This window comes from Ornithorhynchus anatinus, chromosome 15 (genome assembly GCF_004115215.2).
Source record: "Ornithorhynchus anatinus isolate Pmale09 chromosome 15, mOrnAna1.pri.v4, whole genome shotgun sequence".
In the NCBI taxonomy this organism is placed as follows: domain Eukaryota; kingdom Metazoa; phylum Chordata; class Mammalia; order Monotremata; family Ornithorhynchidae; genus Ornithorhynchus; species Ornithorhynchus anatinus.
The window spans coordinates 3,551,504-3,576,461 of record NC_041742.1 but is presented as its reverse complement, the minus strand read 5'-3'; the positions used below and the strand labels follow the sequence as shown (position 1 = coordinate 3,576,461).

General features: G+C 45.1%; 1 protein-coding gene across 1 annotated transcript; it reads right to left on the bottom strand.

Moving 5' to 3' along the window:
* Positions 1-1,283: 1,283 nt before the first annotated feature.
* Positions 1,284-24,602, bottom strand: CEP95 (centrosomal protein 95). Its single transcript, XM_029079973.2, has 22 exons — positions 24,199-24,602; positions 21,734-21,862; positions 20,835-20,942; positions 20,439-20,552; positions 18,676-18,775; positions 17,265-17,380; positions 14,936-15,067; positions 13,723-13,913; positions 12,058-12,127; positions 11,374-11,444; positions 11,042-11,172; positions 10,117-10,252; positions 9,556-9,670; positions 8,066-8,247; positions 7,175-7,273; positions 6,512-6,659; positions 5,529-5,698; positions 5,290-5,364; positions 4,703-4,855; positions 3,016-3,162; positions 2,514-2,585; positions 1,284-1,728 (listed from the first exon to the last, which is right to left on the bottom strand). The coding sequence occupies exons 1-22, from the start codon at positions 24,251-24,253 to the stop codon at positions 1,555-1,557; spliced, it is 2,688 nt and encodes an 895-aa protein (XP_028935806.1). The 5' UTR covers positions 24,254-24,602; the 3' UTR covers positions 1,284-1,554.
* Between the last annotated feature and the right edge of the window lie 356 nt (positions 24,603-24,958).

Genomic DNA, 24,958 nt, shown 5'->3' with positions numbered 1-24,958 from the left:
ATAGATGTAGGCCCGGCGGGGGGCCGGGCGAGCCTCGTTGCCGCCTAGTTTGGGGAGGGGCTGGGATACCCTGGGGTGGAAGAAGGGAGGCGGGGGACACGGGAGAAGGGGCTCTGTCCTCGCTGTCTCCTCGAGGGAAGTGCGGGGTCAGGGTCTCTCTTGCCCTATAGACTGGGAGCTTGTGGGCATTGCTATAGCATACTCTCCCAAGAGCTTAATACAGTGCTTTGCACACAGAGCTCAATAAATACAATTGAATGACTTTCATCTCTTAAAATAATATTGAAAACTGCAACTCTGAGTTGTCTTGCAGTCAGCCTCACAAGTCTCTCACTGGAGGTGAAGCTGGGGAACTGAGGGACGGAAGGGTGGGGACTAGGAGCCTACACTTTCTGGGTGGCAAAGGGCATTCGGTTTCTGCTCCAAGACAGGAACAGGAAATAATAACAAAGTCTTCCAAAAGGCCTTTCCTGACAATTTCCTGGGATGGGAGTTTCAAAAGTAGATATGTTGGGCCATTTACTTTCTCTCTGTTTGCCCTGATTGTCTCTAGCTCTCTGCTTCTCCCCAGGGATTGGCCTCTTCCCGTGGTGAGTGTTTGTTTAACTACTTTGCTCGATTTATAATGTTTCTGGGAGAAGTTCAACTGGTAATATATCTGGATGGAATTTAGGCCAGACCTTAAGGGATTTGTCGGTTAATTCCAGTCCTCAATGCTGATTTGACTATTGCTTGTCAACATTTGTCCTGGGGGTATGGAATTTTTTAATATGGATAGTAAGAAGCAACTTGGCCTAGTGAAAGAATGCAGGCCTGGGAGTCAGAGGACCTGGGTTCTAGTCCTGGCTCTGCTGCGTGTCTGGTGGGTGACCTTGGGCAAATAGCTTAACTTCTCTCTGCCTGAGTGAGTTCCCCCCATCTGTAAAATGGGGATTAAATCCCATTCCTTCCAACCCTGACTGTGAGTCCAATGCAGGACAAAGACTGTGACCAAACTGATAACCTTGTATCTACTCCAAGGATTAGAACAGTGCTTGGCACAGAGTAAGTGCTTAGCAAATAGCATAATTATTATGCTTAATGTTTCTACAGATCTAGTTTCAATGCCTTTAAAGTATCTGCTAACATTCAGTTCTTGTGGATATGTCTTGGCAAGGTAGGAATTTGGATGCTTATTCAAGGCATAGTTACAATATTCACTACACATTGAAAATCTAGCCTTGACCTTCTGTGTTTCAAAAGTAGCCAGTGTTTAATAACTCAGGTTTTATTCGAGACGTTCAGCAAGTTAGGCAATAAAACTTTAATGAAACATTCATGTAAATTTTTCATTATTTAATTTAAAACGCTGCAATGAAGTTATAATCACAATTCAGTTAAGGTTATTTAAAAATCAAATTGAGATGTAATTCTTATTGCTATGTTTCCAGCCATCTCTAACATTGCCTGGGAAGGCCTCCTCAAACTACCGTAATTACTTATTTCCAGAAAAATCCCACTCCATGGGCACCAGACAATCCCTGACCGCCACCCCAACCCCGCCCGGAGAGCTCATCAGAAATGGCTTGTGCGATACTGAAATGAAGCCATTTGAAGTCGAGCTTTTAGGCGCTCTGCTTCCAATTCCCGAAAGAAAGTGTCATCGTCATTTTCAGTTATCAGAGCCTGTAATTGTTGAATTTCTTTTTCCATTTTGGATCTGAACTCCCTCTTAATCTTACGTAATGTCTGAAAGAGAAGACTAAAATTAGACAAAACTCCATTTTTTAGGGACCTCAACTCCTCAGTGCTGCCCCTGACTGATCTCAGTAACCTCATCAGAGAGTGTGAAGAAAAGAAGGGAAGTTAACCTCTAGAAGGTAAACTCGTTGTGGGCAGGAAATGTCGGTTAAATTGATCAGCTGTACTTTCCCAAAGGCTAAGTACAGTGACCTGCACACAGTAAGCACTCAATTACGATTGGTTGATTGATTAAAACAGGCTTAAAATCAGTGTCAATCAATTGTAAAAAGTGTTTATTTTCTGCCGGATATGAAGAGGGAGGGCGAGGGTGTTCCAAGCCAGAGGCCGGATGTGAGTGAGAGGTCAGCTGTGGGATAGATAAGACAGAGGTACAGTGAGTAGGGTGGTATTTAAGGAGCAAAGTGTGTGGGCTGGGATGTAGTAGGAGAGTGATGAGATGGCAGTGGGCAAAGTGATTGAGTGTTTTAAAGCCAAGAGTGAGGAGTTTCTGTTTGGGGAAGTGGATGGGTAACCACTGGATGTTCTTGAGGGGAAATGTGGACTAAACATTTTTGTAGAAAATGATCCAGACAGCAGAGAAGTATGGACTGGACTGAGACAGGAGGTAGGGAGTTCAAAAAGGAGACTGATACAGTAATCAGACCAGCCCCCAGTAAGTTTTTGGACTGTGTGTCATTTCCCTTGTGAATAGAGACAACTGTGTTGACTGGGCTTAGACTGAACTCCACCTTCAACCAAATCACCCAAATCCTTTACCACTCTGAAATTACCTTTGTTTGGGCCTTCTCTCTCAGATTGATTTCTTGACGTTCCTGCGATACAGCTTCGGCCAGCATTGAGAACTATACAGAGAAATAAAAGCCACCCGATAGCCTTGTTATAGTGAGAGAAAAAACAGTATTGCACCACCTGGCCAAGCTTTCTGCCAAAGGCAGGGTTTCTGAGGATCATCTGAAGAGATTCATGCCCAGAGTTACTCTCTGCTGGGCAAGTAATTAAAAATCAGCTCTGCAGGCATGTGCGCAGGCATCTCCCTGTTCTGGCCTCAAGGAAGTAAGGAGTGCATCCACGCTTGTGGTGCCTTTATTTCATTTGTAATTCAAGAATTAGGTACAGGGGGCTACTTGGAGCTGGAAAAGGTAAAAGATGGTGCAGTCCCCAACCATGAAACTTTTCCATCCATCCCCACAGCCTGGTCCCAGATTTGGAGTGGGGTCCATCTAACTCTTGGGATTGGTTTCTGTCATGCTGCAATAGCCCGAAGAACTGTACCTGATCCCTGTAATAGTTTTCCATCGACTCAAGTTCGTTCTGGTGCTGTCTCTTTTGCTCGTCCCGTTTTTCTTTAGAATAGGCTCTCAGTTCACGCAACCTTTGCTTCTGAATTTCTAGACCTTCTTCAAAGAGGTTCTTAAAGATCTACCAAAAATCATTAACATTTTCACAATTAAATCTTTCATTCAGTAACCACCCATTTTGCCACTTGACAGGTTTGTACATTTCTCCAAGATTTGGTGCTATTTTCAAATCCTCCATTTTCAATTCTTGCCCAGTGATAAATGGGAGAATAACTCTGAGTAAAGGGCAGGGAGCATATTAGACTAGTGTAAACAAATCCGGAAAGGAAAGGTCCCTGTTAAGGATGTAAAAGGAAAAAGAGGTTTGAAGGATTGCAAGGGATAAGTTCAGGACTGATTGTTAGAGGCAAGATTACAAATGGTATTGTGTTTATCCATCACCATAACGTCAAAGTGTATTTGGTGGCACTGTGGAAGGGGCTGGATGAGATAGACCACTGTTTAGACTAAGTGTGGCTCTTAGATAGAGAGCAAGCACTTAATATGTGCCAGGCAGCACATTAAGCGCAGGGGTAGACCCAAGCTAATCAAGTTGGACACAGTCCATGTCTCACATGAGGCTCACGGCTTTAATCCACACTTTTACAGATGGGGGTAACAGAGGGAAACTAAGTGACTTATCCAAAGTCACAAAGCAGTCCAGTGACGGAGTGGGGATTAGAACACGGCTTCTTCCGACTCCCAGGCCTGTGCTCTCTCCACTGGACCATGCTGCTTCTCAAACTCTCTTTAGTTTCCAGGTGGGCTAGTGAACTATTTTGCCAATTGTATTGGCCAAAAGTGAAGATAACAGTACCGACTCAGCAATAGCATGAGGCAGCCCAACTTCCAGAGACTCAGACAGGACCTAATGCCCCTGTGAGTTATAATACTTCTTCCACAGGAGGTTACACATCCAGGTATAACGAAATAGAAAAGTCACAGACAGTGCCTGTCTCACCATCCCTAACTCAGAGATAGTAATTCCTCTTTCTGGATATTCAGACTTACATGATGAAAAGAGCCACTTATGTTGGGAAATTTTCAGTTACTGATTAGATGTCCAGATCCCTAAAGTACCACCTTAAAAAGAATTCCTGAATGTTGCAGCTGGCCTCACAATCACTGGGCTGCTCTATTAAAACCGTGACTACTCAGTAGAGCAAATGAGAGGCTAATCCAAATCAGAGGTTATGAATGCCCAATTTTTCAAAAAGTGGAAAGGAGATCCTGAAGCCTCTGTGGAGAATAACTAAAGTATTGCATCCGCTTAAGCTCCAGTTGTGAAAACAGTGGCAAGTAAAAGGTACTCAGTATTCAAGGGTAAATCCTACTTTAAGTTTCATAAATAAGAAAAAAAATGCCTAACCCCTGATAGCTCAACTGTTGGGCAAAAATTGGAACTATTTGCCTGATGCTAGGGGAACCAAGGTTAGTACTTGTCTTGGCTGTACACCACCCAGAAAGTGGCAGGGAACAGCTGGAAAGGCCCTAAGTAGAGAAGGGAACACTGATACTCTTTTAGAGCCTGTCTTTCCTTGTAGATCTTATTACACGGTGAGAATGGATCCTCCAGCCTGGGTTAACCTTAGATGGAATTTGGGAGAGTAACTCATGTTTACCCTTTCCTCCCGAGTCCTGGCCCGCATCATTTTTGCCCGTAGCTGGACACGGTACTCTTCATAATATTTTTTGGCTCGAGCAATTTGCTGGCGTTTCTCTTTCACCTTTGTCTGCGCCAACTTCTGCCGGCATATTCGCTCCTTAAACTCTTGCTGAGGGAAGAAAACCATTAGATGATTGAAAACACAGTTTTAGGCCACCTGGCTAAGAAGAAATAAGACTAAGAACCCACTGTCCATCTTTCAATTCATAGGTCCAAGAGTGTGTTCTAGGCAATAGTGACCCTGACAGTAAGCCACGGAAGTTTCCCCTGCTTCCCACTACATTTTCTAATCTTCAGGTAAGGTTTTGGGCTTCCCTTCGATTTTCAGCCTCCTTTCTTTTCACCCCACCAGCAGGAATGCCCGATATCATGCAGATACAAAGAACCCCCGAGAGTTGGGCCAGGTCAGAAAATTGGGGCACATCTCCAGCTCTGGAGCTACAGATCTATTCTGCTAGGGCCCAGCTCAGTAGGGTAGAACAAGTGATGGTTAAGGCATGTGAAGGCAAAAAATTCTAGCAAATTAGCATGCTTGTAGATTACCAGTCTCTTGTTGTGTTCATGTTCTTTGCTAATAATTTCAGCAAGGAGATCGTGCTTTTTTAACGCTTCTTCTACCTTGGTGGGGGGGAAAAGGCCAAAGGGAAACTGGTTAAGGATAGCGCAGAGTAGAAAAAACAAAACCTATATTCTTTGTTCCACTCTTTTTTCAAAAGGTCATTGCCTTGCCAAAAATCCAAGCTTAATTTTTAAATACAATACTGTAACTTTAAAGAATTTACCTCATGCTGAAGTTTTATCTTTGATCGGTCTTCTCCAGACACAGCTGCCCTGAGTTGTTCTATTTGCGCAACCTGCTTTTTCCACAGTCTGCCCAGGGTTTGGCGAGAAACCTGGAGATAAGGCAGCTCTTCCATTAGGAGAGGCAGGAAGTCATTTTCCTTGATTTTCACTGTAAGACAAGATGGGAGGGATGTACAAACACTAGAGAACAAAATTTGAAGTCCTAATTTCCTTTTTGCCAATGCTTGAATGTATTTTAGTAACAAGCTCTGGGTGAAGGAACTAAGAACCAGAAAATCTGCTCTATGAAGGCTGGTGTAACCATCCTCCACCAGCCTGTGCCTGAACATGAAAAAACTTCCTTCTTCTCTTTTCCATTGGCACTTCACATTCCTCTTTTTTCCCTTTAGTGCACTGGGAAAGCTGTTCTTTGTAGTGATATACCTAGCTCAGTGTTTCTTGGACCTGCCCTGTATGTGTTGTGTTTCCCTGGGCCTGTTTGGGGCCAAGACCCTATACACTGGGGGTGACGGAGGGATCTTGGACACTGGAACTCGGCCTTCAGTTTGAGATGGTTTGCCTAGGCCAGGAGAACCTATCATTCACTGGCAACAGTTGCCAGGAGCAGGCTAATTGGGCTTAACGTTCAGCCTGACCCGCTGCCCAGCAATGGCAAAGAGGCAGCTGGGGCCTGGGGCGGTGGAGTCGGGGGGAACCAAAGGGATGGGCCAGAACTCCCAGTAGTGATGAGGCAGCAGTTGGGGCTAGAATTGACATTGGCTCTGGCAGTGAGCATCCCTGGCTGAACATCTGTTCAGATGAATTTTCTCATTCCAGGGATTGGAGACGGGACACGGAGCAGAGGGGAGAATGCTCCAGCTGACTGGCTGGTATATGTTGACTTGACTCAAGTTCCTGGAGGTCAGCACACATTTTTCACAGGATGCCAGCTTTCCACCCAGCACCGTTTTACAGTTCTTACTTAAAGCTGCTTTCTTTGGCTTCCCCAAGCCAACTCTTGGAATCCACAGACTGTGTTTGGGATGCCGAGGTGCGGTTTTCCTAGAACAAACTTTCTCTAGCAGACTTTTTGACGGTCCTTTAAAGATGTTTTCTTTGTATTCTTGTTCCTTGAGAATGATGTGAAACAGATGGAAAATAGGTATGAGTACTACTTTACAGTCCTTGAATATCTTGACAAAAATAGTTTAATGTACAAGACAAGATTGACATATGCGGATTGGTACAATGAGTCCTCTCACTGCAAACCTAAAAGTCAGTACTGTGAATGCCGCTAGTGTAAAACAAGGCATCTGTGTTCCCTGTTGCGTTGAGCGGCTCAGCGGAGATTCTTAGGAAACTAAACTTGGAGATAGTTTCCTGGTGGCAGTAAGGAAGAACAGTGAAGCTTTTACAGATTTACTCTTCCACATTATCTGCTGGAGTCCAATTTTCCCTTCTCTTCAACTTTCTAGACATTTTTTCCCTTCAATTGGGCCAGGTGAGTTAAGAACAACTTGCCACGATAGAATTCTTTCCCCTCAAAAACCTCTTCTAGTAAGCAGTGTTTGGTTCTCAATATTAGAGCCCCAATCTGAATTTGCTGCTGTTCAGACTAAACTACACTAATCTAATTAAGACTGACCGTTTCCTCCTCCTCCTCCTCTTCATTTAGCAATGAGGGTTCAGTTGACTCTTCTACTCTAAGTCCTCTTAGTTCCTCTTCATATGCTTCCGTGAGCACCTAGGAAAAAATGCAAAAGGTCTAGATTTTAGTTTGGCTCTGGGTCTCTAACTTTGAATACAATTAGCCAGGCAGCTGGCCTGCTGCGGAACAAGTAGGTCTGGGATTAACAAAGACTACAAATTCCATTTACTGCTCACATTACAGGTAATCCTTCAAGTGCTTTCTAAATGGACCCATCACATTTTCCTTCTCAAAATTCCTGAAAGTTCTTGGTATGAAGGCTTTTGCATATCCTTAAACTACATGCTGGAGGTAAGTCAAGTGGTGAGTTAGAGTGACTTATAATGCTCATTTAGAAGTAGTCCATGAGTTTAAATATTTCACCCCAGCTCAAGTCCAAGACAAAAACCAAATGAAAAAAAAAACCCAAAAAACCTTATGGAAGATGGCCACTTGGTTTCACAACTGCTATTCTCATGTGTAAATCATGCCTCCTTGCATACACAGTGTGAGGGATATCAAGACTGTAAATTTCTTGGAGGTAGACAGCACACCATTCTGCATGAGTACGTCTCCTTCTGCATGACCCCTAGAGGTGCTCACTAATTACAGTTTAGATCATGTTGCTTGAGACCTGAGGTTATATAACAATGCTTATTATATAGTAATCGCTCAATAAATAGGATTGAATGAATGAACAATACAACCAAATACCTCCCCTGAGCCAGAGTAAGTGGGTTTGGCGCAAATCCTATGGCTCTCTGGGTGTCACTAAACATAATGGGCACTTTGGATGCTAGCTGACCCACCCACTTATCTGTGACCAGCTGAGGGCTGTAAAAGTGGTACCTTTGCTCTGATTCGACATTGCTCCAATTCTTTCTGTTTGTGTTGGCGGGCCTTACGGGAGAGGTACTGTCTGTCTTTTCTCAGTGCATCTTCAGCTTCAGGCCAAATTGGTTTTTGAGGTGGGGAGGGGGAGGAGGAAAGGGATCGGGGCCTGACGGGTTGCCGCCGGCCAAGGAGAATCCCTGCAACACATAAAGGTGACCAGAAACAATGAAAAGCATAATTATGGTACTTGTTAAACACGTATTATGTCCTAAGCATTGTTCTAAGCATTGGGGTAGATACAAGTTAATCAGGTCGGATACAGTCTCTGTCCCATATGGGGCTCACGGTTTAACTAGGAGGGAGTAGGATTTAATCCCCCTTTTACAGATGAGGTGTAACTGAGACACAGAGGAAATTAAGTGATTTTTTTCTCCCCCAAGGTCACATTCAAAACACGTGGCAGGGCTGGGATTAGAACCCAAGTCCTCTGACTCCCAAACCCATGCTCTTTCCCCTGGGTCACACTGCTTCTCAAAGGCTAAAAAAAAAAGTGTGGTGGCAGTTCCCACCTTGACTCCAAAGAATGGAAAAGTTCATTAAAATGTCTTTGTTGTTGATTTAGTTAGATTTAGAGGTAAAGGTTTTAATTACATAAGAAATAAGTCATGTACAAAGGAAAAACCTTCATACTAAAGTTGATCACTGATTTTTAAAAGCACTTCAATCAAATCAGTAACTTAATTATGGTTTTTGTTAAGTGCTTACTAGGCACCAGGCACTGTACTAAGCGCTGGGGTGGATACAAGTAAATCGTGTTGGACACAGTCCCTGTTCCATGTGGGGCTCATAGTCTCAATCCCCATTTTACAGATGAGGTAACTGAGGCACAGAGAAGTGAAGTAGTGACTTGCCCCAAAATCAGACAGCAGACAAGTGTCAGAGCGGGGATAGAACCCATGACCTGATTCCCAGGCCCTGGCTCTATCCACGAAGCCAGGCTGCTTATTTTTATGGTATTTAAGAGCTTACTAGGTGCCAGAGAAGTGCCCCTCTTTTTAAAATGGTATTTAAGCACTTACTAAGTGCAAGGCACTGTACCAAGCAATAGGGAAGACACAAGCTAATCAGATTGGTCACAGCCCATGTGCCACATGGGGCTCACAGTCTTAATCCCCATTTGAGGGATGAGGTAACAGGCTCAGAGAAGTTACATGAATTGCCCAAGGTCACAGCAGACAAGTGGTGGAGTGGGAATTAGAACCCAAGTCCTCCACCTGTCAGGCCCACAGTCTTTCCACTAGGCCATGCTGCTGCTTCTCATAGAAAGCACTGTACTGAGGAGAGTACAATACAATTAGTAGACCTGATCCCTGCCCTCAAGGAGTTTACAACTTGGTGGGGGGAATACATGGAGAAAAAAATTGTGATCTATTGTGAGGCAAATGCATGGCAAGATTACTTCTCTTAAAGCAACCTGTCATTCTAAAGCCAAATGGGACTATTACCTGGCTGCGATTTCTTCTGACAATATTCCACGACACTGTCACTGTGCTGAGAGAGTTTGTCGTAGTCTTGAGGCTCTTCTTCTTGGATCTGTTCACCCAGGGCACTTTTCAGCATCTGTTGAGAGATTATTTTTCAATTTTCAGTAATTGAGTGCAATACAACAAAATAAAAACCAGAGGAGAAATGCAAGCCCTCTCTTCAGAGCCTCCCAAACCTGCCATGGCCATTCTGCAAGCAGGGGAGGAAGAAAATGCAGGCACTGCCTTGGCTTTAAAATGACAGAAGTAAAGCTTTCTAGCCATTTAGTTGCCGTGGCCTTAAAACTTGGGTTTATTTCTTCACGAATAAAGGGAAACATAGGGCATGACCAGTTTAACAATCACTGGTCCTCCAAACTGTAACCTTCCCATACAAGACCCCTAGCTGTTTAGCAAAGATTTTCAAGAAGCTCAACATTTGATAAAAAGGTGATTTCTGGTCCTAGCCAGAGGTCTGCAGTGGTTAAAAAAACAACCTGCTACTGCCCAAGGAAGCGGCTGAGGAGGGAAAACAAGACTTACCAGATTAATTTTATTAAGTTGACGAGAGAGTTTCTCTGACATGACACCCAACTCTTGTTTGGATAAATGATTCCTTGCTCTTTGGCAGGAAGCTGACCCATCAGTGAGGGAAACTGCATCATGGCTTTGAGAATGGCTAGAAAAGAACACAATTAAGACCCACAATTCTCCCCATCATCAAAGTCCTAAAAAATCCCATATTTTCCTGGGAAGCCTTGCTTGATTAATTCCCCAATTAGAGAAGCAGCATAGCCTAATGGAAAGACCATGTTCCTGGGAGTTGGAGGACATGCCGTTGTATGACCTTGAGCAAGTCACTTAACTTCTCTTTGCCTCAATTGTTTCATCTGTAAAATGAGGATTAAATCCTACTCAAACAGCAAGCCCTGTGGGACAGGGTCTACTTTCAACCCGATTAACTCGCATTTATACAGTGCTTGGCACATTGTAAGCCCTTAACAAGCACCAAAAATAAATAAATACAATTCCCCAATCTAATTACATCAGTCCCACCTCACCTATAGCACTAACGTAACTGCTGAGGACAGAAATAAAATATCACTCGTTTCATATTCTGTTTATTCAGGAATTTCATCTCAGTGCATCTGTATTACTTTTTGTTCTTTCTACCCTATTTGTAACTTTTGTCTGGCTGTCCGCCCCAGCAGATGGTATCTCCAAAGCAATGACTGTCTTCAGTTCTGCTCCCCCAAGTGCTTAGTTCTGTGCTTTACACTCAGTATGCAAATATCAGTGATCATGCTTGTTAATATTTCCCCTTTTTTAATCAAACCTAGTCCTTTTGTGCTGCCAACATACATTGTCAGTAGGGCTCTTTGAAATCATTTTATCCAGTGCCTCACATCCATAAAATACTTAAATGCTTTTTGATGATGAACTTTCAAAAGCCTCAAATATCCCTTACCTCTCTTCTAGGGGCATCCTTCTTGCCCTACTATCTGGAATCTGTGATGGAGACACGACCTGCCTGGGAGCAGCTGGGGCTTCTTCAGATATGCAGGAAGTTGGAGAAAACCTGCCAGCTCTATCAAGAACCTGTTAGTAGTGAGGGATGATTATTTTGAAAATTTTGAGAGAGAAATTCCAGATAAAATGTCATTCCCTGGAATTTAATTCACTGTTGGGACACTTAACTGGTCACAGAAACCATTCTCAAAGTTTTTAATCCCTCAGTTTTTAAACAGCACCACTGAAAGTTAACATGTCAAATGTAATCATTTAAAGGCAACAAAGTACCTCGAGGCTGTCCCTTTGGTCATCCTCCACCACCAGCACACTTGCTTCTTTAGACTCCGGGATATCTCTGGCTAGATGTGCAATGATAGAAGTGGGGAGAAAAACATGTAACAGCAGGTGGCTGTTCTTTGATAAAGATAGAGGCAGAGTCCCAAACAGAAGGGAGTATATTGGTGTGGTGGAGTGGGGACAGTGCCTTTGCATTCTGATGGTATTTCCTTGCTGCTCTGGATGGCTTTTAAGGTGCTAAGACAATCAGTGGGAGGGCAAACAGTCCAATAACACATTTAGAACTCAGGTCGTGCACTAGTATGCTGAGGAAATTATTTTCAGGACCTGATGCTGTCAGGGAGGACATGCAGTGCAAGTGGTAGAGTACTTTTTAAATCACGAAAGAGCGAGTGGCAAAAAACTATTATGGTAGCCGCAGGAGAGCACGAGCAGGATTAAGAAGCCCGCTGACAGTTGGAAGGCTGTGAAATGTAGCTATAGCTGACTTGATCTATTTCCCCTTACACTATAGGTTTTTTTCTGGGCAAGCACCATGCCTCCTGTTCCAAAACCGGATAAAGAAGTCTGATGAAGAGCCCAAGAACAGTTACAGTATATTGACACCAGTGTGAGATGTAGCACAATCATCAATCTGAAAGGAGAGGAAATTTCAGGAGAAGCTCAGGTTCTTACCAGGGGCAAGGCTGGAACAAGGCCTTGAGGCAGGAATTCTTTCAGTCAAATGCCCAGCTGGCTCTGAAAACTGAAAGCAACAAAAAAAACACACCCAAGGCCACCCATCAATCTCAAGGATGCCTGTGCTGTAGTTCTGCTCTGGAGACTTGACAGAACCCATCTCTCTCTACGCCGAGCACAGGTAGGGAAGGGGATTTTTCTAGTGTAATTTTCTTTTTACCTTCTTTCTCTCTGGGTCAGATAGGGGTACCAGCCAATTCTGGAGGGGAGAATGCTCTGGGGAGATGAATGCTTTGGCAGCTTCCTACTATTAGTGCTACCCAAAATGCCAGCATCAGCACCTCTACCTGAAAGACTGCCCCATCCTACTGCCCTGCCTTCGACTCTAAGGTGTGACCTATCCTGTTGGTCTGGTTTGGGGTGCGGGACGTAGTCACATCACTTCCAGGAAGCGGGAAGAGGAGAACCAGAAAGTGATTACTCTTCAGTGTGGGAAAGTATGAAAATAAATATCAAAAAGGGTATTGCTGCTTTGGTCTTTAAGGTCAACAGCTCATTAAAAGGAAGGGTTCACATCTTGCTGTCCTGATAATTGTGCCCTTGTTCTGTCAGTGTGGAGCTTGCAATTGAGAGAACAAAGACTTTTAGTAGAGGAATGCAAAAAAAATTAAGTTAAAATGAGCTAAGCTTTTTCTAAAGACAATGGAAAGAGTGGAAGAGTCTAATAGGAAGTGTCCAACTTTCAGTCAATTAGAAGACACCAAAACACAATCCCAAACATTTAAGTTTGCCTGCACCCTCACTATTTCAACTTGGACCCAAGATAATAATTATGCCAACACCTTCTTTAATGTCTATTTTGAATGAAACAGAATCAAAGAATGTTTAGATTGTGGCTTAGTGGAAAGAGTGTGGGCTTGGGAGTCAGAACACGTGGGTTCTAATCCCAGCTCTGCTACTTGTCTGCTGTGTGACCTTGGGCAAGCCCCTTAACTTCTCTATGCCTCAGTCACCTCATCTGGAAAATGGGGGTTAAGACTGTGAGTCCCACGAGGGTCCTGCCCAGTGCTTAGAACTTGGCACATAGTAAGCGCTTAACAAATGGGAGTCAGAGGTCATGGGTTCTAGTCCCGGCTCTGCCACTTGTCAGCTGTGTGACTTTGGGCAAGTCATTTTACTTCTCTGGGCCTCAGTTACCTCATCTGTTAAATGGGGATGAAGACCGTGAGCCCCATGAGGGACAACCTGATCACCTTGTATCCCCTCAGCGCTTAAAACAGTGCTTTGCACATAGTAAGCGCTTAACAAATACCAACATTATTATTAACATTATTAGTAGTAGTAGTAAAAAAAGTTCAAAGTACAGGATGGTTTGAGCTCTGAAACCAACCACTAGATTGTAAGGTCTTTGCAGACAGGGACTGTGTGTACCACTTGTATTATACTGTACCTCTTCCAAGCTTATTACAGTGCTCCATGCACAATAAGCACTCCAGTACCATTGTTTGAAAACAGTCATGGCTCCAGAGCAGCAGGGGAACTAGGATTGTCAATTAAAACTTTAACCCTAAAAACACAATGCTGACTCAGTGCCCATTCAGCTGAGACACTGTAAACACAAGCAGTATATTTCAACTAATTCAAGAGGTTTTTTCCACTTACTATAGAAGACTTTGTTCCCTCTTCCCCAGCGGGTAACACTGCCACCTGCTCCTCTGAGCTCCAGTGATCTCTCCCTGCTGGGTAGGAGAGGCAAGAGTCCGGGGGGTGGTAAGGGGGCTGCAAAGGGATGGCAGGGCGGATGGGCTCCCCCAGTCCTTTAGCACTGGCCAGGAGACCCCTGGAGGGAGCAGCTGCAGAGTGGGGAGAAAGGGAGAGAGACAAAGGTGGAAAGAGACATTACACATGCAGCCTTTTGGGCCAAGAGGACAGAAAACCACTTTAAACTGCAAAATAAAAGGAGAGGAGCAACTTTTCTGCCCTCAAACATGACTTAGCCCGAGGGCTGTCATAAACAGACCCTTTTAGTAGGAGGGTCTAAGGTCATCTCAGCCTTTATGGGCTAGGGCCACAGAGTACAAAGCATCAATTAGGTTGTTTAATAACATTTTCCAAAATGTGTTCCTTTGAAGTTTAATAACCTTTATAAGTATAAGCTCACTGTGGGCAGGGAATGCTTTTACCAACCCTGCTGGATTGTACTCTCCCAAGTGTCAGTCAGTCAAAGTGCTTGGGGAGAGTACAGTAAAACCATAAAAAGACACAATGAGCTTAGTCTAGAGAGGGAAAGTGCTTAGTACAGTGCTCTGCATACACTAGGCACTCAATAAAATACCACTGATTGAAATATAAAACAAGTACAAAAGTGGAATGACCAGAGGCTTAGGTGTCAGAGGACCAGGATTCTAATTCTGGCTCAGGCACTTGTCTGCTGTGTGACCTAGGCAAGTCAATTAACTTACCTATGTGTCAGGTACCTCACCTGTAAAATGGGGGTTAGAACTGTGAGCCCCATGGGGGGCATGGACCTTGTCCAACCTGATCATACATCTACCCCAGTACTTAGTACAGTGTCTGACATGTAGTCAGCACTTACATAACATAAAAAAAGTTTGACTTGAAAGGACATGATCAGGTTTTGTTTTTTTTCCTCCACTCCCCATCCCCTTCTATCCATACTGGTCCACTGCCAGGCTCAATATCCAAAAACCAGGTGTTCCCCTGAAATCAGTGCTAAACCTGGAAGCAAATCTACTGACACATGCCAAGAGGGGAATAGATTACACAGTAGAGAGACAAGGCTTACCTGTTGCCTGTTAGTCATGTCAGGCTGAACAATCACCCCTCATGAAATTTGGAAGTTAGGTCTACTTACTCTCTTTCACGTACATTCTTCTATCACTGCGGGTGAGACTAGGTGAGGAAGGTTTCAGAGCAGCTTCTTGTGCACTGGGCCTCTGCAAGTTCACATTTTTTTCTCCCTCCATATTCACTGCCTGACGGCCCCCTAGAAGCAATCAATATCACAGAATGATTAAATTATGATGTTGGTTACTATATGCCAAGCACTGTTCTAAGCACTGGGGTAGATACAAGGTAATCCGGTTGTCCCACATGGGACTCAGTCTTAATCCCCATTTTACAGATGAGGGAACTGAGGCACAGAGAAGTTAAGTGACTTGCCCAAAGTCACTCAGCTGACAACTAGCAGAGTCATGATTAGAACCCTCAACCTCCCAAGCTCGGGCTCTTTCCACTAAGCCACGCTGGTTCTCACTAAGCCACGCTGCTTCTTTATTAAATGCAAACCAAAAAACGCCCAAAAGTCACCTGGTGGTCTCTCTCACCATCAGACAACAGGACTCCTCCCGGTGCCTGTTGTCCCCTTATCACAGTTCCCAGCTCCTGATATGTCCTGGGCCACGCCAGCCACGTGGGCTTAAGCTACAGCTGGACATTGGCTGCACATCTCTCTCCACCAGCAGGAAAGGTATGGCATCCCCATTTTATAGTTGGGACAACAGGCACAGAGTAAAGTGTCCTGGCCATCTTCACTCAGCAGGCAAGTGGCAGAGCTTAAACTAAAACCCAGGTCCTCTGACTTTCAGGTCCCATATTGTCTCCACACTAAACGGCCTCCTCACCTCTCTCCAATACCCTGATCTCTTGCAATCAATAGGAGGGCCCAGAGAAGCACACCTTCAGCCTTTCCTTCCTCTCTATGGCTACACTATAGTAACTCGATATTCTCTTCGGAGCCCGGCCAGGGCTGAGTCTCAGCTAAAGTCCAGGATCAATTAAACTGAGAAGTAGAGCTCCCTTCAGAGAAGCTGGAGGGAGCAGGGAGGGAGGGAAACACGGCCACGCACAGATGACACATTTGGAGTTGCCGCCCTAGCATCTCACAAGGGAAAAACCACCCAAACAAACTGCGTTTTACATGCCCAGTGTCGGCACCTTCTCACCTAAGCAGCCATATTTAGGAATGTACAGTTTACTTCGATTGGGCAGAGACAGAAAAATCTGTCTCATAGTACAAATGGGGTGGAAGAGGCTGTCTCCTCAGCTGCATCCATACATACGGATGAAACTTCACTTTCAATAGCATTCCTTAAGGTTATGAAGAACAGGCATCTGTAAAGTCATAGAAAAAGTTTCACAGAGTTTCTAGAAGTTTAAGAAGTGCAGTTGGTTTTTATGTTTGAGGTTTGGCACTTTCTCTTTCAATTTAAATTATCCTTTAATAATGGTAACAGAAGTATTAAAATCTTTCAAGTGTCCCCTGCAAGCAATGCACTATACTTAGAAAAAAAGAAGACCCGATCTCTGCCCATCAGAACAATGGTTTCATTTCCTCCTCAGGAAGTAATCCTACCATTAACTTTCCCGCATTGTGTGCAGTTTACTTCAAATAATAAGTTGGATTGACACTTGGGCAGTGAAATAGAGTAACTAACTGGAGTTGAAAGCCAGTGGCAGGCCTGTATTTTGAAACATTTTTGAATGAGGGGGAGTCTCAGTGAGATTTAGAACCATCTTTTCAAAACAACGAGAAACAGCATGACTTAATGGAAAGAGCCCGGGCCTGGGAGTCAGAGGACCTTTGTTCTAATCCCAGCTCTCCTGCTTGTCTACTCTGTGACCATGAGCAAGTCCCTTAATGTCTCTGTGCCTCAGTTACCTTATCTGTAAAGTGAGGATGACGATGAGTCTTACATGAGACAGGGAATGTTTCCAACCCGATTATCTTGTATCTACCCCAGAGTTTTGAAGAATGCCTGGAAAATAATAAGCACTTAACCAATACCATAAAAAGAATATTTTTCCATTAATGAGAAAAATTGGGAATGTGGAACTTGAGTGGATAAAGCACCGGCCTGGGAGTTAGAGGGTCATGGGTTTTAATCCTAGCTCTGCCAATTGTCTACGGTGTGACCGTGGGCAAGCCGCTTTACTTCTCTGTGCCTCAGTTACCTCATCTGTAAAATGGGGATTGAGAGGGTGAGCTCAATGTGGGACAGGGACTGTGCCCCACCCAATTTGTCTGTATCTATCCCAATGCTTAGTATGGTGCCTTGCATATAGTAAGAGCTTAACAAATACCACAATTATTATTATCATTATTATAACTGTTTCAGCTCGCAGTTCTTCAGTTCAAATTCAGCAGAGTAGAATGGAACTTATTTTGAAACTTAATTACTTACCTTCTCTTCTTAAAGAAAACGTATGAGCTGTGTCCCCAAGTCTAATCAATTCACCAGTGGATTCTGATCCTTCAATGTCCCAAGATGGGACAAAAATGTCAGAAGACTGTGAAGACCTGAAAGAGACAGTTTCCTATATTGTCACTGTCCTTATTTCACATAACCACAAGCACCATGATAAGTTTCCATGAAGATGTTAGCAGGAACAAATATGCAAATAGCACACAGGGGTCACTAGACAACAGATAGAAACAGTCCCTACCCAACAACGGGCTCACAGTCTAGAAGGGGGAGACAGACAACAAAACAAGTAGACAGGCATCAGTAGCATAAAAAGGCTCTGGTGATGCCGAGAGTAACTGTCGGATATGAAAAGGAAGGGCCTTTCAGACCAGAGGCAGGAAACTTGACAAGGGATTGGCGGCGGGACAGATGAGATTGAGGTACAGTGAGAAAGTTAGCATTACAGGAGCGACGTGTGCAGACTGGGCTTTAGTAGGAGCATAGCGAGGTGAGGTAGGAGGGGGCAAGGTAACTGAGCGCTTTGAAGCCGATGGTAAGAGTTTCTGTTTGCTGCGGAGGTGGATGGGCAACACTGAAAGTTCTTGACAAGTGGGGAAACAGGGACTGAACATTTTTGTAGAAAAACCATCCAGGCAGCTGAGTGGAGTATGGACTGGAGTGAGGAGAGACGGGAGGCAGGGAAGTCAGCAAGGAGGCGATACAGTAATCAAGGTGGGATAGGATAAATGCTTGGATTAACGTGGTAGCAGTTTGTATGGAGAGGAAAAGATGGATTTTAGTGATGTTGTGAAAGCTGAACTGACAGGATTTAGTGACACATTGAATATGTGGGTTGAATGAGGGAAAGGAGTCAAGGATAATGCTTAGGCTACGGGCTTGTGAGACAGGAAGGATGGTGGTGCTGTCTACAGTGATTGAAAGTTAAGAGGATGACAGGTTTTGGGTGGAACAAAAGGAGTTCTGTTTTGGACACGTTAAGTTTGAGGTGACAGCAAGACACCCCCGCAGATATTTCGTGAAGGCAGGAGGAAATGCAAGACTGCAGAAAAGGAGAGAGATTGTGACTGGAGATGTATTTTTGAAAATCATCCGCAAAAGGGTGGTAGCTGAAGTCACTGAAGCGAACGAGTTCCCCAAGGGAGTGGGTATAGAGAATAGAAGGGGACCAAGTACTGAACCTTGAGGGACCCCCACAGTTACGGGGTGGGAGGAAAGAGGAGCCGCCAAAGAGACCAAGCAGCCAAAGAGATAGGAGAACCAAGAGAGGACAGTGTCAGTGAGGCCGAGGTTGGGTAACGTTTCCAAAAGAAGGGGGTGGTCGACAGTGCCAGAAGCAGCTGAGAGGTTGAGGAGGATTAGAATGGCATTGACTAAACATCAATCTTACCCTGCACATGAAGGCTGCCTCTGTGCCAATGTGGGCTCACTGGGCTTATCCTCCAACAGAACACTGTCAATCACTTCTCGACTCTGCTTGCCCGGCTTATCTTTTTAAAATACAAAAAAAACAACAGTCGAGTAGATAATACTGCAGAGACTTATGGCACAAGGAATACTTGAGATTCACGGTGACAGTAATCCCCAAAAGGACATGTGCTTGAGTTGTTTCTGTAGTAGTGGCGATAGTTTGCACTGAGCCATCCGCCCTCTTTCTTGGCTCCCATGTGGCCAGTAGCACACATTGGGAGTTCGCTAGTAGGGAGAACAAGTATATAAACTGCGGTCCCAAAACAGAATATTCCTTAGATTTCCACAATGGCAGATAGCACTGTGCCTTCACCCACTTAGTAGATCATCACTGCGCCTGTTACTCGGATTTCCCTAATGACAAGTGCGTGTGTGCATATCTTTCCCAGTCTTTTCAAAGGACAAGCAAAAGACCAAAAAAGCCCAAAACCCCCCCCTCCCCCCCAAACAGCAGCAGTAAGAACACCACAGTTGCCCTCTATACAACTAGGCAGACCAGTGCTGGAAAACAGCAGGAACATCAAAACAGGAAATATGTAAGAGTAGGGCAGTTGTTTTGGAGCAGCAAAACAGTATCTCCAGATTTCTAACTCTAGTAGATTTGGAGAATTGATCCCAAAGGTCAACGGAGACTGTAATCCACCCTTGCGCTCTGAGTTACTGCTTTGATATGGAAAGACCTCTGTGTAACAAGGAGTGTCCAGATCCTGCCTCCATGAGGCGTCTTTTGTCAGGCCAGTGCTGTGATATTGGCTCCACACCCATATTGTCCGAAGATACAGAAGGCCGCATAATGTCTAGTAATTTTTATTATCACTCACTGTCCCAGTCAATTGGGGTAAAATAAGGAAGTGACCCTTAAAGATAGGGAAGAGCAGTATGGAAACAGTTTTAAAAAAAAAAAAAACAACCCACACCCTGCATCATAATGACTAGAAGGCCAGGAGCAGGGAAACCATAAATTTCCCAGAAGCTCCCATTTTTGGGTCTGACTACTGAAGGGTATAGGATGAAAGATGCGGGGATCCCAGTTGTACAGTGTTGTTGAATGAGACTCTCGCTTCCAAGGTACAGAATATTGGCAAGCATAAGGAATATGATAATGGAGGAGCCAGTTACAGTGAGGGAGTTAGTGAGCAAAAAAGTGAATTGAAAATATGCTGAAGCAAATGCAATATTCCTCACTTCTCCAGACCCTGCACTCATTCCTCTTATCCCTTCCATAGTGAGAACCCACTGATAAAGGCAGTGTGAGCACATGTTGACAAGAGAGCTTCACCTCCCCAGAGGCACCTGCCCCAGCCACCTTTCTGGGTTAAACCAGCAGAGAGGAAAAGAGGTCAAAATAAAAACAACAGAGAGGGATCTTATGGCTTTTCTCCTACTTAATCCTGGGTCAGAATCCACTGATAAACTCAGTGTGGAGATAGACAACGTCATGCTTTTCTCTGAGTTAGGAGGCGGCAGATAAACAATTTCTTGATCTTGTTTTAAAATGTACAGATTTTAAGTAGTACATTTCTCTTCAAAAATTTTGTCATCCACATGGTTTCCTTACCAGTTCATATTTTTTTTGAGAGATGCATTTCCTGTTTAGTTTTCAACTAGGCATAACGTAAATAACACAAATAGCTGTTTTACAGTTTAAGAAGTACCCAGATAGATTACCCATTTCCAACTCACCTCCATTTTGAGAAGATGCTTCACTTATGTGTTCGGTGAGGTACTCCAGCAACCCGTCAAATATTTCTAACAGATTCTTTATAGACTCTTGATCGCCTTTTACGATATTTTCTCCTTAACAAAATAATATTTCCATTACAAAGGATGACCCCATTAGCCTTATACGTACAGTTCTCGAAAACACTTAATGTGTCCTGTACATTCTTAAAGTATGTTTTCCTGGCTAATCCCGATTTCCCTCCTCAGGTTATCCTCCCGGGGCCACACTTTGCATTTCCATGAATATTTGTTCCTTTATGAAAATACTTCTTCTTGTATGCTAGCTCTGCTTACCATCTCCTCCATTAGACTAGAAACTCAACATAGGAATATGGTACCAAGGCTAAATATACCTACCTATTATGTGTGACAAGCTGACCTGCAAGTAATCCAGGGCCAAAGAGTCTATTACTGCCTGTACATTGTGGGCATCATCCTCTTGACATGTGGGAAGAGCTATAAGGTCTGTGGAGGAGGGGGAAAAATCATATTGCAATATTCAAGCAGAAACTTTTTCCAGCATGGACATTTAAAACAGTCCTGAGGCAGGGCTCTCTAGAAGACATTTTGGTAAACTAGACATCTGAGTTAAACTCTTTATCAAAACCACATCTTCAAACAAACATGCATGATGGGGCAAATTAATGCGAGTGATAAATCCACTGCATGTGCATGTGTGAGAAAACGGCCCTTTTTACACATATTTTTCACTTACCCTTGAGTAGCAAATCTTACGAAGCGAAGCGACAAAATGCAGGTTAAGTGCCAAGAGCTACAGTGAACTTCAAAATTGTGAAATTCACACATTCCCCAAGCAAGGTAAGCATTCTTTGCAAAAAGAGGTGGTTCACAAGTTTGAGAACAATTGTATTCTTTAAGCACCTAATTAAGCTGATTATTGAACAAAGGGTTTGGGGAAAGTACGACAGGATGACCTGATGTTCCCTAGTTTACAAGAAACCTATAATCAAATGGAGGAAATACACATTCGCAATATTGACAAGTTACTAGTGGCACCAGGATGAACAGGCATCAGATATGCACACATATTAAAAATTTCCAAAGATGGATATTCATTCAGTAGTATTTATTGAGTGCTTACTATGTGCAGAGCACTGTACTAAGCGCTGGGATGTACAATTCGGCAACAGATAGAGACGATCCCTGGGGTGTGGCTTTTAAGGTTGAAAGGGTTTGGGGTGATGGAAACTAACTGTGAATAAGCGAGCACATAATCAGTGTTTTTGTTCTTTTACCTGGTACCGGCTCTCCCAATATTGAATGATAAAGAGAAATAAATATATTAGCATCACATTCTGCAAGTTTCTGTATCCTTCGGTGACTTTGACACTTCAGAAGAAGGGTATTTGCAACAGTGATCCAATCTGTTCCGGAAAGAAAAAGAACAACAACCCACTGATAGGTGGCAAAACTGGGGTGGGGGGGAGCAAGAATAATGAGCTGCTTAAAATTTGGTAAGAAAGCTAAAACCATTCAGTTTATAACTCTCCACTCAAGAACCTCCAGTGGTTGCCACCTCCACTATTAAAAAAAGAAACTCCTTGGAAAGTCCTCAATCAGCTCGCCTCTTCCTACCTGACCTCACTGATTTCCTACCAGTCCACACACTTGGCTTCTCCAATGCCAATATCCTCCCTGAACCTCCATCTCACCTTTCTCGCTGCCGCCCCCATGTCCCGCATCTCCCTCCCACTTCATATCGGACAGACCACCCCTCTCCCCACCTTCAAAGTCTTATTAATAATAATAGAAACAGTAATAATAATAATGGCATTTGTTTTAAGCGCTTACTATGTGCCATGCACTACTAAAATCACATCCTCCTTCAAGAGGGTTTCCTCATGAAGTCCAATGATTTCCATGTGTTTGATTGGTCAGAATAAAGGTAGAAGCTCCCTGTATGATTCTGACGTGTATTCTGATTGTGACCAACTTGAGAAATGGAAATGGGTACGTTGCCAGTATCATATGTAGAAAAACGTTTCTCTGGTGTCAAAGAAGAAAACGACAGTGACCTTTGCTTCCCTGGGATAAAAATTTAAAAAACAAAAATCACTAATGGTGGATAGAGCACAGGACTTGAAGTCAGTTGCTGTGGGCAGGAAATGTGTCTGCTGTGATATAGTACTCTCCCAAGCACCCAAGCGCTCAGTACGGTGCTTTGCACACAGTAAGCGCTCAGTAAATACGTTTGAATGAATTCTTAGCTCTATATCTTCTGTTGTGTAGGCGCTACCGTTTCAGCTCTCGGCAACACTGAAATTCTTAACCCGCTTGGGGCCAATGGCCATTTTTCGGTATCCCCCAAGCAATTGCAACGAGTCTCTGTTTTCCCTCCATTGTCTGTTTCCCCGAGCAACCGTATACAGAATTTGCTCCGGTTGAGCAAGGCGGGGTCTCTAGGAAACACTGTAAGATACTGCAAGGCAAATTAAGGCAGAGCTAGTTGATGAGTACAAATTGCAAAATGCACCCGACCATATAATGAGAACTGCGGTATCTGTTGAGCGATCACTCTGTGCCAAGCACTGTACCGAGCCCTGAAAGAACTGAAAGGAACATTAATATCCAGCGGGCATTTCACTTCTGCCTTTCAGCCAGGCACATTCAGCTACTCCACGGGGATGCTGGTACCCAAGCAGTATACATCTCCCCAGAACGGAGATGTATATCCATTATGTTAGGGAGAGGTATATCCATTTTGTATGTCAACCTCTATCCTCCAAGAAGGCGCTCGAGTCCCAAGATCTTAGTACAGTCCTGCGCATCCCAAACCCACGTCTGATGGGCTGAGAGCTCATCATTCCCATTTATTCCCTCCGCCAGCCAGAGGCCTAGGCCAGGCAAGGCATTCATTCATTCAATAGTATTTAATAATAATAATGTTGGTATTTGTTAAGCGCTTACTATGTGCAGAGCACTGTTCTAAGTGCTGGGGTAGACATAGGGGAATCAGGTTGTCCCACGTGGGGCTCACCGTCTTAATCCCCATTTTACAGATGAGGTAACTGAGGCACAGAGAAGTGAAGTGACTTGCCCACAGTCACACAGCTGACAAGTGGCAGAGCTGGGATTCGAACTCATGACCTCTGACTCCAAAGCCCATGCTCTTTATTGAGCGCTTACTATGTGCAGAGCACTGTACTAAGCGTTTGGAATGTACACATCGGCAACAGACAGAGACGGTCCCTGCCCAACGACGGGTTTACAGTCTAATCGGGGGAGACAGACAAAAACAATAGTAATAAATGGAATCAAGGGAATGTACATCTCATTAAAACAATATCAATAAGTAGAATCAAGGTGACGTACATCTCATTAATAAACAGGGTAATAACAACATATACAATTGAGCAGGGATCGCCAACGCCGCCACTTAAAAGGAGAAGCAGCGTGGCTCGGTTGGCAAGAGCCCGGGCTTGGGAGTCAGCGGTCGTGGGTTCGAATCCCGACTCTGCCACTTAGCTGGGTGACTGGGGGCACGTCACTGGGCCTCAGTTCCCTCATCTGGAAAATGGGGATGAAGACTGGGGAGCCCCCCGGAGGGGGGGGGGGGCAACGTGATGACCCTGGATCTGCCCGGGCGCTGAGAAGAGTGGTAAGCTCTTAACAAATACTATTATTATTATTAAAAAGGGGTGGTGAGCGACCTCGGCATCCAGGGTCGGGGGGGGGAGGAGCCAGAGGCCGTCGAACTCACCGGTGTCCTCCCGGCCGTCCATGGGGGCGCCAGCCGGCCCCCAGGGCTCGATCATCCGGCCGGGGCGGCCCAGGGCCGTTGAAACGGCTTCCCGCGCTGATTGGTCGATTGGTGGGCGGGAGGAAGCAGGGCACTTCCGGTGGCGCGCGACCGCGGGGGGGGGGGATGGCGGCCGCAGCACGCGCCCGCTCGACCGTTTAAGGCCGAGGGACCCTTGCCCCGCGGGGGTCTCTCTCCCTGGAGACCCCTTCCCCCTGGCCTGAGCCACCCCGAGACCCTCCCGGAGGCGGCGGGCCCGCGGAGAAAGGCGTCGGTGGGTCCCCCCCACCCCCGGGGCCAAAACGTGTCCCTCCGCCGGCGCCCCAAATAGTGCGGCGGGCCGAGAGGCGCGGTCACGTGACTGGATTTAGCTCCGCCCCCCCGGGGGGGAAGACCGAGGGCGGAGTCGTAAAGGGCGGGTTTCGCTTTACGGCCTCCGGCGCTGCCGAGGGGGGGGCGGCCAAAGGGAAGGCCGGCCGGGGAGGAGGGCAGGGCCCACAGAGAAAAAGGAGGAGGCGGACGAGGTAAGGTGGGGGGCGAGGGCCGTTAGGGGCGGGGGGGAGGGGAGAAGATGGCGGCGGCGGCGGCAACGCCCAGCCGGGGGTTCGCCCCTGGGCGGGGCGATGAGGTCACAGAGCGGCTCCCGTCGGCCTGGGCGGCGGGGGTGGAGCGGCGCTATAAAAGGGGCGGCCGAGGAGCGGACGGCTCCTCATTCATTCCC

Excerpts from the sequence above, each read along its gene's own strand:
- CEP95 (XM_029079973.2), bottom strand. The coding sequence starts at position 24,253 with ATGATCGAGCCCTGGGGGCCGGCTGGCGCCCCCATGGACGGCCGGGAG. Across the intron at positions 6,660-7,174 it reads AGGAGGAGGAGGAGGAAACG|GAACAAGAATACAAAGAAAA; the intron begins GTCAGTCTTAAT and ends ATCATTCTCAAG. Across the intron at positions 3,163-4,702 it reads CCAGGACTCGGGAGGAAAGG|ATCTTTAAGAACCTCTTTGA; the intron begins GTAAACATGAGT and ends GATTTTTGGTAG.